Genomic DNA, 12,667 nt, shown 5'->3' on the forward strand with positions numbered 1-12,667 from the left:
AACATGACTCCACAACGTTCTCCTATGTTTGAGGGGAAAATGTCAGGGTAAGATGATAAGGGAGGTTGTCATGCCTGGCATACTTTCCACCATCGTGGGTTGGGTTTGCTCCCCATTTCAAAACCATCACTGACTGAGAGAGGATGTCGTGTCTAGAAATTACCAGAGAATAACAACTGTATGGTATAAAAACAAGCAAAGGGTAGTTGGGTGAGTGAATGCACAATGTCTGAACCTGCAGTCCAAGCTCAGAGGAAGCCTTCTGCCAACAAGAACATCAAGAAGCTGCGTACAGTGAGCATGGTGTGTGGCCTGGCACGAAGCTGGCAGCAATGGATCTGTGAGAATGAGGAGAAGCAGACTTCTGAACCCACAGGCTGGGCCCCCGACAGCTACAATTCTGAAACTGATGTGTGTCTGTCTGAGAAGAAACCTCAAACCAGTCACAAACAAAAAACCCAAAGTGAGGACAATGAACATAAATCTAAGGATGGGGAGTCTCGCATCAAGACCAAGCAGGTAGTAAAGACAGTGACAAGAGATGTCCAAGAAAAGAGCGCAGGCATTGAGTTTCTGACTAACCGGCTTTGTAAGGACCCAGTGACAGAGGAGCTGGACAAGATGCTGAGCAAGAGGAGCTCACCTACCAGGCGCAGAAAGTGCTCCAACATGGTGTCTGAGCTGACACAAAGCTGGAAGGTGGTGGAAAAGGAGCGTAAAATTGCTGGGCAAGCCAATGAGGCCGGTGGATCATCTGATGCCGAGGAGAAGGCACTGGAGCTCAATAGTTCAGAGAACCAGGAGGAAACCAAAGAAAATGAAACAGAGCCATTATCAATCCATCTAAAGCGACCATCAGTACTTGGGTAAGTGTTGATCTCATAATGCTCAAACTGAACCCTTAAATATGACCTAGAGTTACCTAAAATACTTATAGGTGTTTTGGTCTTCAGTATATTTATTCATTTTCAAAATAATTGACAAGACAAACATGGTAACATGGTTAAATTGATAATAACACACCAATGTAAAAATGTGATGTCCAGCAGATATTACATTTATGTTATATTACATGTAAATGTGTGTGTGTGGCTATTCATTGTAAATGTATTAAAATTGTTTGTGCTGCTTGGGTGGTGCAGCAAACTCATGCACTAGCCCAACACCTTTGAGTTTGAATCTCAGCTGTGCTATCGATCAGCCAGGTGTCTACACAGACATGACTTGCAGTGTCTGATGGGAGGGGTGTCAAAGGGGTTGCTGCAATTGAGGACTCTGCTGGCTGTTCAAGGCATCAGTATGAGAGCTTCACAGATGCAAAATGTGTGACTCTGTTTACAGTGCTGCTCTCTGTGATGCCCCGTCAGAGGGGCATATAATAGTCTGCAGCTCTCCTCATTTGGGGTAAGGGGCTGAAGTGGGGTGGAAGTTACAAATGGGCAAATGGGAGGAAAAATCACAAGGTAATTCTAAAGTAGAATTAAAAAAAATATTTAACTATAACTAAAATTTTTCACATTTTATTGCACTTTCACAGGGCCAAGAAAGTGGAAGATGCCAATAAGATAAACGCCCTCTCTAGTAAGTACAGTGCTGTGGGGAACCTGACAAGTCGCTGGCAGAATTGGGCATCTGAGCACAGTGACAACCAAAAGCTAAACCCCTTCAGCGAAGACTTTGACTATGAATACTCCATGTCCAACCGGCTGCGCAGAGGTGAGGATGGCTACGGCAGGCCCAAGGAGGGAAGCAAAACTGCTGAAAGAGCTAAACGTGCTGAAGCACACATCCATCGTGAAATTGAGCACATGTGCTTTATTATCCGGACCATGGCCGACCCTGACCCGGATGGCAAAACTCGGATCACCTTCGGCGAGCTGTTTGATAGATATGTGCGAATCTCAGACAAGGTGGTGGGCATACTGATGAGAGCCAGGAAGCATGGCAAGGTGGCTTTTGAGGGCGAGATGCTGTGGCAGCGACAGGATGATGATGTTATTATTACTCTGCTGGAATAACACAAATGTGGAACTGCTTTATGACATCATGCAAATATGGCATCTCTAAGAACAAGCGGCAAAAGGTGGATTTTGCTGCTACCTGTTACATGGTTTGCCAAAATATACTTTGTGATGCATTTTGTTTTCACCTTGTTGAGTTCATAAAAATGTCCTTTTTTACAACCCCTAAATCAGACAAAGTTGGGACAGTATGGAAAATGCAAACAAATACTTTGACTTTTATTTCATTGCAGACAGTATAAACCCAAAATATATGTTTTTTTCTGGTCAACTTCATTTTATGTTAACATACTGTACATCTGTTCCAGCATTTCAGGCCTGCAAACACATTCCAAAAAAGTTGCGACAGTAAAATATTTTGTAATGTTTCCATTTGCTTAAAAGACATTTTGGCACTGAGGATACCAAGCAATTTAGTGTTTTAGGTGTTATTTTCTCCCGTTCTTCCTGCAAACACATCTAAAGAGCAGGGCTGTTGTCGTCGTATTTTTCAGTTTTTTTATTTTATTTTTTTATGCATTTTCTCCCCATTTTCCTCCTGATTTAGTGCACTCAATTTTGTGTTCCGCTGCTGAGAGATACCAGATTGCATCCGAGGAGAGCACGTCAGTGTACACACCTCTTTTGACACATGTACAGCCCTCCTCATCTCGCCCATGATTTCTGCACAGGCGTATGAACACCCATCCACCCACCCACACATAGTCCGGCCCCCACCCTGCAGATACGGTGGCCGATTAGTATCTGCTGCAGGCACTGCCAATTATGCCCGCCGACCAGGGAGTTCAGAAACTCGGTGCTGGTGTGCAAATGGAATATCCCGCTGCGCCATCTGGGCGCCTTGTATTTTTCTGTTTTAAAGTTCTCCACACATTCTCTATTGGGGACAGGTCTGCAGGCAGGCCAGTTCAGTACCTGTACACTCTTTTTTCGCAGTCATGCCTTTGTAATTTGTGCAGCATGTGTCCAGATTCCTTGACTCATTTAATAATATTATGTTCTGCATAATTGCATAAACCCATTCCTTTTTTTAAGGAACATGGTTTTTAAACACGTTTCTTGACAAACTGGAGATCATCTGTCGATCTAATTGCTCAAAGACTCAGTCTTTCATGGGTACTGCTTTTGTTCCAAATCATTATTACAATTACATGTTGACATCTCCTGTTTGAAATCACATTCTTCTTCTTTTTTTTGCCCCTATTTCAACTTTTTGGAATGTTTTGCAGGAGTGAAATGCAGCAATGGATGTATCTTAACAAAAGAACTAAAGGTGACCAGACAAAACATGAAATACTTTGGGTGCATACTGTCTGTAATGAAATAAAAGCATATAACTAAAAGACCATACCTGTATGGGGAAGAAAATATGTTATTATTTATCCTTTGATAGCTAATGGTGGTGGGTCCAATGTCACAGGAAAATGCTGAAATACATCCTGGACTGGGCACGGTCCTTCACAAGGCATTACACACTCTTAAATTGGCTTGCTAATTAGCTAGCATGCTAACTATGTAGCACATTAAAATTGCTCGTTGATGTGGCGGCTGGTGAAACCTAATTTGAAGATTTTATTCATATATCTACTATGTTGACCCAGGCCTTCAGGAAATCACATAACAAATTTCACTGAAGCTAACAATTACGTTTAAGATGGGATTTACCCGAGTAAAATTGGAGGAGTCTGTTAACCAGCACGTAAAAACAGTACTGTAGCACATGATTGTTTTGTAATACGCTACATGTGATCCAGTGTTATTTTAATGGTTTAATAAGAATTGTAGTAGTTAATTGTCCAATACAGATATCGTTTAAACTATTAACTGTATAATAAGCATGTCTCATTTTACAGTTCAGCAAAACGCAGTTTTGTAATGAGTGGGTTTAACCAGCAGACGGCGCACTGACGCTGTATCCAATTACTTCAGTTTATATGCAGTGTTTAAACGATCATTTTGTCTTTGGCAAAGTTGCAATAGCCTAGATGTACCATTTAGGTTTGTTTTGAAAGTATTTATAGTACTAGTTTTTATTGACAATGTTCTGTATTAAAATCTTGTACAGAGCAATAAAAATTTTAATTTATGGTTTACATTCTTATTACAGCTACCTGGTAGACTATTCAGTTATTATTATTATTATTATTATTATTGTTATTTGTAATTTTGAAAGGCAGCTATTACATACAAAAAAGTTTGAAGGCTAATTGACAGAGAAGAATAAATAAATACTAATAAAATCCTGACATGAGGTCTTCCACTTTGTTCAGATGTATATACAGGTAATGTATTTTTTAATATGTCACTTGAATTATTAGAGGTTAAGCTTACAACTTTCTGGCCTTCTTCAGATGCATATATTATACAAAAGAGTTACTAATCGTCTTCTACGTTAAGCAGAGCGCTAGATCGGCACCTCATGAAAATAGAGCGCCAGGTACACTGGGCACAAAACAGAAACACACTTATCACACACATCTCCTCACAGACAGTGACCTGGTTAAAAACCCAGGTCTCCAGGAACTTGTGTGGGACACCCACACTTCTTGCTGCCCATTGCCACATGCCAATCAAACAGAGTGCATAGAGATATATACGTTTCTTTCACTACACAACCCTATTTCCACTCCATTACTCCCTTCTGCAGTTACTCCAATTAACAGATTCTAACTTTTAAATTCTAAATTCTAGCTTGTTTAGAGATGGGGTCATCTGCTCAAGGGCCTAACAGTTGCTGCTTAATGAGCTAGGTTTGGAACGCCTAGCCTTCCAGTTAATAGTCCAGAGCCCTGTGTGGCACAAACACAACCTGCTGCACCACCATGCCAATTCATTGGCAAAGAAAAAATCACTGAAATCCCAAGAATGCCATGTTATTTCTGTAGCATACAAGTGTATATATACTTTTGACCTAAACTTAAAATACAAATTCATTAATGAACAAATGAACAATCAAACAAATGCCTGAATGCTTAAGCAAACTCAACAGTAATTTCTCTAGATATACAGATGAGCAGGAGCAGTAAAACAAACTACTTACCTAAGTTACTTTGCTAAGGCTGCAGAATTTCTGCAATGCTTGTTTGGTCACAAAAGAATCTTGCAGCAGGACAATGAACCTTCCTAAGTTCCTAAAGGACAACAAGGTGCATGTTTTGTAGTGGCCATTGCAAAGTCCTGACCTTAATCCAATAGAAGGTGTGTGAACTGAACTAAAAAAATGGTATCCAAACAAGGAGGCCAACAAACTTGACTGAACTGCCCCAGTTCTGTCAGAGGGAATAAGGTAAATATTACATAACAGTACTTCAAGAAGCTTGTGCAAGGCTCTTCTAAGCATTTGATTAGGTATTCAATTATAAGGTAATGCCACAAAAAACCTACAATGTGCATGTAAACTTTTGATTCTTTGAAAAGGTCTTTAGCCAAGGTGTTTGTAAACTTCTGGTCTCAAATGTATTAGCATATACGTATGTATATTATACATTAAGCTTATAGAGATGGTTTCCACTCTTCATGTGCTAAAGCACAGAGTCCAAGCAGCAGAAACAGTAACTGATTATTCAAGACTTTCACTGTATATGTTCTCTGTTTATTGCTGAAGGTTAGAGTCACAAATCTTAACTAAAGAAACTGTTCAGTCATGCATCCTGACAGATACAGAGGACTGTGCAGTCATTAAAAATTAAGAACTCATAAAATGTATTCTCAGCAATGTAATTGATCTATGGACCACACTGTGATTTGTTATTTTTCAAAGGAGGATATGAAACAGAGGTCATTTTTTTAAACTTTGTCATTTACCCTGTCAACTGTTAAGCAATTAATAAATCTGTGCCAATCTTATAATTTCAAGATTTTAGATAGGGCTTAAGGGTAGCATTAAGCAGCATGTTTCTTTTTTTGGCTGCTTGCGTGTTTCAGGAGTCGCCACAGCGGTTTATTCCGGTTCACAAACCAGACTTGGCACAATTTTTATGCTGGGTGCCCTTTCTAATGCAACCCTCTTTATTTTATCCGAGTTTGGGACCAGCAACAAGTAACTATTTCTAAATCAAAAGGCATAAAACGAAGAGTGGAAGGGAGTCCTGAAAAGTCGTAACAGAAAAAGGGAAGAAGACAGAACAGAAAATAGCAAAAAGTAGTAATTATAAGTATGCTTGAGCTGAGTGTCAATAAAAACCAGACAGAAAGAAGTGTCCAAAAGTTCAAAATAGCTCTTCATGCAACCTGAAATTTTAATCAGAAATGATAAGAGAATGGAATGACAAACTTGTTCACAGGCAAAGAGGATCAGATATGAGAGAAAAGGAGGAGAGAAAAGAACAAAAAAGTACAAGTCAAAATGAGTCCTTTTAGTATTAATTGTGTTACTGTTACATTTTCTTGACGGATTTGAAATTATTAGAAAAGATAATAATATTATAATATTATTAATAATAAAATGAAATAACAGTAGTAATGATAATAATAATGCCACTAAACAAAATGCAAAAAGTATAAATTAGAATATAGAAATAATAATTATGTAAGATTAACAGATGATATAGGAGCAGTACACTGATAGTTTTCTTTACATTTTTGTGAGCTAGTATCAGCTTCTGAAGGGCCGGTTTTAGACAGACTTTGGGGTGGATATTATTGGTAGACCTGGCAACCCTGATCACCAAACCCTGACACTTCTTCAGACATGCTGTAGTGACTTGACAGCAAGTTTTAAGTGAACTGCTAAACCTGTTTGCAACTAGCTGCTCTCAGCAATACTGTTCATACCTTTAATTCTTGTTCATCGTTTCTTTGGTTCTGACACAATTGTCCGTGACTGTGTTTGACATTAAAAACTTGTGAACTGATGGATCTTGTGTTATGAGTAACTACCGTTCCTGTCATGAATGTAACCAAAGTGTGTAAAACATAATGTTAAAATCATAATAAAATAAGTATAAGCTAGCAGTGTTGTATAGTTTCACAGCTGATGTTGCACATTTTGCAAGCTGTGTGTTTCTTTTAAGTTACCAACTCACTTGGTGGTCACTGGTTTTGTAAGCTAGCCAGCTCTATGCTAGCTATAGCCAATATGTTGCTAGTCACTGGAGTTGGCTTGCTGAGAAGGTATAAAATTATTTTATAGACAGCTAGATTAGTTTTATTTAGTTAGGTAAATGGTCCAGCTTGTTTACATACCCTGTTTACGAAAAGCAACATTTGTGTTGTTGCCCACCCAAATATGACGTCCTAGTAATGGCCCTGTAATGTACAGGGTGTCCCTAAAGTCTGGACACATGGGCAAAATGCATATTTTCAATACATTTCAATACATTTTTCAAGAACATTTTATTTCATTTAAATATTAATTAAAAACATATTTAATGTGTTTTCCACTATTTGCCATGCAATATGTGTGTGTATTTTAGTAAACATATAGTTAGTTATAGTAGTGATATTTCCTATGTGTCCAGACTTTAGGGACACCACTTTTGCCTCACAGCAACAGTGTGAGGGTTTGATTCCAGCCCAGGGTCTTCCTGTGAAGTTTGCATGTTTTCCCCTGTGTCCATGTGGGTTTTCTCTCGATAATCCGGTTTCCTTCCACCATCCCTACCAAACCTCCGGTGATTGACCGGACGTATGCCATGACTGGGGTGTTTCCTATCTTTCGTCCGGTGAATCAGGCCCACCGCGACCTTGACCAGGACAAAGCGGTGGTAAAACAGACAATGAATTAATTGATGTAGTTGTTTACAGTTGATTCAATCTGGCAACCGCGTGGCTGGCAGAATTTGCCAGCAGCAAGTGAACAGTCGTGGGGAGATTAGCTGATGAGAGTGCTGCTGATACTGCAAGCGTCAACATTATGTGCAGTTCCATGGAGTAGCAGAATGGCTGTCGAAGGTGAGCTTTATACATTGACAAATTAAATATTGATTTTGTTAGATTACCATTTCGATCTTTGGAACGCTAGAACAACTAATAATAAAGAGACGCGTACTGAACACAGATCACAAGGTTTATGATTGGCTTCTGCAGCTGCATCGGTGCATTCTGCTCGGAACTGATATATGAGATATATATGTAATAGTGATGGGCTTGCAGTGAGGAATCAGCCGGTGCACATAATATACAGATTTGCGCTTGTACATCACGCATGTATCATGCTGTTATTCATGCTTTGATGCACATAAACTGCATTGAGGGATCTCCGGGAGGCAAAATTATCAGACTAGCGCGTCTTTTCTGCTATGGAATGATGTGGTTAGTTACTGCCATAGCAAATTGTGAGAAAAACCTTTGAAACGGTATTAACGACCGGTCAGATTAAACATGATTTTGAGCTGTAGCACGTATACAAAGAGTCTGAAGAACGCATGACACGGGGAGCATACGTGGTGAGGATAAAAGAACCACAAACAGATCCTAACCTGAATCAGTATCAAGATGCTTGGCCAGTCGCCTCATCTTGTTGGGGGGATTCTTTGGATCCAAAACCCCATGAGAGGTAAGTTGTCTCATTGTCTCGTTTCTGATGTAAAAGCACAGGTAATTAAGGTGAGAGTGATATCCAAATAAGTAACTAGCTAATTAAAGCAAACGCGTTTTAGAGGACGTGCAGATTCTTAAGGAACTCCACAATAACCATCTGCAGGTTGCTGTGCTTTGTTATGACTGCTAAGCAAATTCCGAGAAGTGTTCGATAAACATATTTCATTACAGAGCACGAGTCTGGTCCGACTGCATGTTTGGAACTTGAGCTTGTATTGTTGAAAAGACGCTCGTTAAGGTACTGCATGTTGTTGGCTACTAAGTAAATGTTTAAAGTAGGTGAATTATCTGACAAACTTATCTTAAAATATGACATACGTTATATTTACAAACGAATCATTGTATATTTAATGTTTAAAATTACTATACACCGATCAGCCATAACATTAAAACCACCTCCTTGTTTCAGCTCCACTTACCACATAGAAGCACTTTGTACTTCTACAATTACTGACTGTAGTCAATCTATTTATCTACATACTTTTTTAGCCTGCTTTCACCCTGTTCTTCAATGATCAGGACCCCCATGGGACCACTACAGAGCAGGTATTATTTGGGTAGTGGATGATTCTCAGCACTGCAGTGACAATGACATGGTGGTGGTGTGTTAGTGTGTGTTGTGCTGGTATGAGTGGATCAGACACAGCAGTGCTGCTGGAGTTTTTAAATACCGTGTCCACTCTACCTAGTTGGTCCATCTTGTAGACGTAAAGTCAGAGACGATCGCTCATCTATTGCTGCTGTTTGAGTTGGTCATCTTCCAGACCTTCCAGATCAGTGGTCACAGGACGCTGCCCACGGGGAGCTGTTGGCTGGATGTTTCTGGTTGGTGGACTATTCTCAGTCCAGCAGTGACAGTAAGGTGTTCAAAAACTCCATCAGCATTGCTGTGTCTGATCCACTCACACCAGCACAACACACACTAACACACCACCACCATGTCATTGTCACTGCAGTGCTGAGAATGACCCACCACCTAAATAATACCTACTCTGTAGTGGTCCTGGGAGAGACCTGACCATTGAAGAATAGCATGAAAGGGGGCTAACAAAGCATGTAGAAACAGATGGACTACAGTCAGTAATTGTAAGTGCTTCTATTTGGTAAGTGGAGCTGATAAAATGGACAGTGAGTGTAGAAACAAGGAGGCTTATGGCTTATGAGTGTATGTAACCATACAGCAGAAACAGTAACTAATTATTCAAGACCTCATTGTTCATGTTCTCTGTATATTGCTGGAGAAGAGTGAAGTGTGTAAAATCACAGCTCTTAACTGAAGAAGTAATCAGCATTGCTGTGTCTTATCCACTCACATGTCAGTGTCACTGCAGTGCTGAGAATGATCCACCGCCCAAATAATACCTGCTCTGTGGTGGTCCTGTGGGGGTCCTGACCATTGAAGAACAGGGTAAAAGAAGGCTAAGAAGGTATGTAGAGAAATAGATGGACTACAGTGGAGTGTAGAAACAAGGAGGAGGTTTTAATGTTATGCCTGATTGGTGTAAGGTTTTGAGTACTATAAGCTTTGCTTGGCCCTACACAATGACACAATATATGATGGAATCAGTACGCCTGAAATAGGTGCAATATATACGATGTTTATTATTAATATAATATCTAAGTTTTATACAATTACTGTTAGCTCTCCTAACAAATAAAGTGTTTGCAGTCTTTCAGTCACCAGTGATGAAGTGCACAGTTATACCAATATACTGAGGTATGACTCCACTGATTGTACAACTTGATCACAGGTCTGTTGTAGAAAAGTGGACGACTTTGTACATCTCCGCTTCTAGCTTGCTTCGGTGTTGTTGGTGTAATGTTGGTATAGCAATGAAACTGAAGTATTTTTGCCTCGGTAGTAACGTCACTTAACTTTTTGCAACAACTGTTCCCCAACAAACTGTACAGTAGATATAGTGTTTTAATTGTTTCTTTGCTGTTTTTGTATATTTGTTTCCGCCATATCAAGAAAACCTCTCTCAACAGTCAACACATCTGTCATGCTAACGCTACCTGGTGAACAAGTAAGCTGTATCTAATCTGCACAGCGCTCCATAGCGCTTTCAGCGGCAAACAATATCATATGATTTGCTGCCTATTGAAGCTTACAGCTGTTGTATTAACTGTGCTACGGTATGGCGGTATATTAAAAAATCCATACTGTACGAAGAATCAAAGCCGGCATACCAAATGTACTGTCATGCCACCTAGTTCTAGTCTACATAGAAGCACCTCTATTTTTACTGTAAGGTTTATGTGTTCTACATGTGTATTTTTGTATCTAGATGTGTATATGTTTATTTGTAAATACATGTGTATATATATGTGTGTGTGAAAAAAATTGTTGTGCAGTGTGCAGTGACAATATAGGCATTCTATTCTATTCTATTCTAAAATTATATGGACTCTGAGATTGCTGGATCTCCCATTACAAGACCATGGTCATTGACATGGTCATAAAATGTGCAAATTTGTACACAAACTGCAATATTTTGAATCCCAAACTATTACCACAAACAGTTTTGTGGCAGTGCGAAAACCTTTCAAATAATAAGCTATGTTAGAACAGTACTACCAAAAAGGCAGCTATAAAAGAAATATTGATTATTCTTAACCCCCTTGTTGAACGTTCAAATAATCTACTTTGAGTGCCATCTCAAACATGAACAGCTTTCATATACGGTATTTCATTATTCAAGTCATCACATTTACTTACACTTTCAACACCCCCCGACAATTTAAAGTAGTCAATCAATTTTCTGGTGTGTTTGAAGAACCCAGAGGTACACAGATGTATGAAAAACAGGGATTAATCCATTATCATGCAAGCTGTGTGGAAGTATGTGATGTACCACCATATCTTATGTTTTTTTAATGGCCATAGGTGTAATTGTAAACGTAATTAAAAAGTAAGTAGTTTCTATTAGCGCTACACCTCCATTTAAACCGCTGAGAGCCTGCTCTTGAAGCCATCCTCTGCTGTGTGGATGGTACTATATCCTCTTCTTAGGCTGGTCACTGGACAGTGCAGGACCAGGTGGTCATTGTCCTGTGGAGCCTGCAGGCAGGCCGGGCAGAAGGGGAATCCCTAATGCCCCAAAAGTGAAGGTTAACTGCTGTCCTCCCATGGCCTGATCTTAGTCTGTTGGCTGCTGTCTCTTTTCTTCTTGTAAGAGTGTTGAATTCTGGTAACGGCTTCATAGGGTACTCTATTAACTGTCCCCCACATGGGATATTTGCCGCCCACTCCCACTTTCATGCACTGTCAATGTTAAAATCAACCTTATCGTATTTAGTTATGAACTTGAGGCACTATTTACATATTCGTAGTCGCTGTGTGAGGGCTTGTGTGTCACCTATCTCTGGCCTCCTGTTTAAAGGAAGGGGACCAGACTACAAGCTATCCAAAGCCGGCATCCAGACGAGTTCCCTTCTCCCCACACCTCCAAACCATGAAAGGTAGAAAAAGAACAAGTATGCCATGCAATGAACTGGTACACATTGTAATTGATTCTTGCAAGAATAAATCTGGAACCAAGCATATGCCCTATTAGAAATGAGTTATTATTGAGAAGAATATTCTGTATGCCTTTATTTGTCAAATGTATATATGACAAATTAAGATTCTCTTTTATTCTATTTTATTGGCAGTATAATATTCTTTGGAATAGAATGTGGCATTTGTCTGTGTGGATTTTTTCTAGGCAATCCATTTTACTCCTACCACCACAAAACATACTAATAGGAGTTGACTACTCTAAATTGTGTCCTAGTGTGAGAGGGTATAAATAAATCAGTGTGGTGCCTTGTAATAGACGTAAGCCCTGTCTGTGGTCTGTTCTGCCTTACATTCAGCATTTCCAGGAAAATCCACTGCAAACACAATGAACCAACAAATCAATGAAATTTGAATTTAATCTGAGGTGAACAGAAACAGATGTTGTCAGCTCCAGAAATAATAAGAGTTTTCGGGGAAGATGGGTAAAAGGTTTATGATAAGTTATTTCTTTTTTTTTTACCAAAAAAGTTGGGACAGACTCTGTCCCTTATTACTCTCGACTCGACTTGGACTCATCATAAATATCAGATAAATAATAAGAGTC

General features: G+C 39.5%; 2 protein-coding genes across 3 annotated transcripts in view; both read left to right on the forward strand.

The window, feature by feature from the left end:
• The first annotated feature begins 225 nt into the window (after nucleotides 1-225).
• abrab (actin binding Rho activating protein b) lies at nucleotides 226-2,128 on the forward strand. The gene is made up of 2 exons (XM_062990468.1): nucleotides 226-866; nucleotides 1,538-2,128. The coding sequence occupies exons 1-2, from the start codon at nucleotides 226-228 to the stop codon at nucleotides 2,016-2,018; spliced, it is 1,122 nt and encodes a 373-aa protein (XP_062846538.1). The 3' UTR covers nucleotides 2,019-2,128.
• A 5,714-nt stretch (nucleotides 2,129-7,842) lies between these two features.
• The window catches only part of samd12 (sterile alpha motif domain containing 12), a 189,302-nt gene continuing 184,477 nt past the window's right edge, over nucleotides 7,843-12,667 (forward strand). The window contains exon 1 of one of the 2 annotated variants that reach the window (XM_062990470.1): nucleotides 7,843-7,913. In XM_062990470.1, the coding sequence (XP_062846540.1) occupies nucleotides 7,901-7,913 (13 nt within the window). In that variant the 5' untranslated portion in view covers nucleotides 7,843-7,900. Of the gene's footprint in view, nucleotides 7,914-8,456; nucleotides 8,518-12,667 lie in introns of those variants that run through there. The other variant, XM_062990469.1, reaches the window with a different exon arrangement.

Source organism: Trichomycterus rosablanca, chromosome 2 (genome assembly GCF_030014385.1).
Source record: "Trichomycterus rosablanca isolate fTriRos1 chromosome 2, fTriRos1.hap1, whole genome shotgun sequence".
NCBI lineage: Eukaryota > Metazoa > Chordata > Actinopteri > Siluriformes > Trichomycteridae > Trichomycterus > Trichomycterus rosablanca.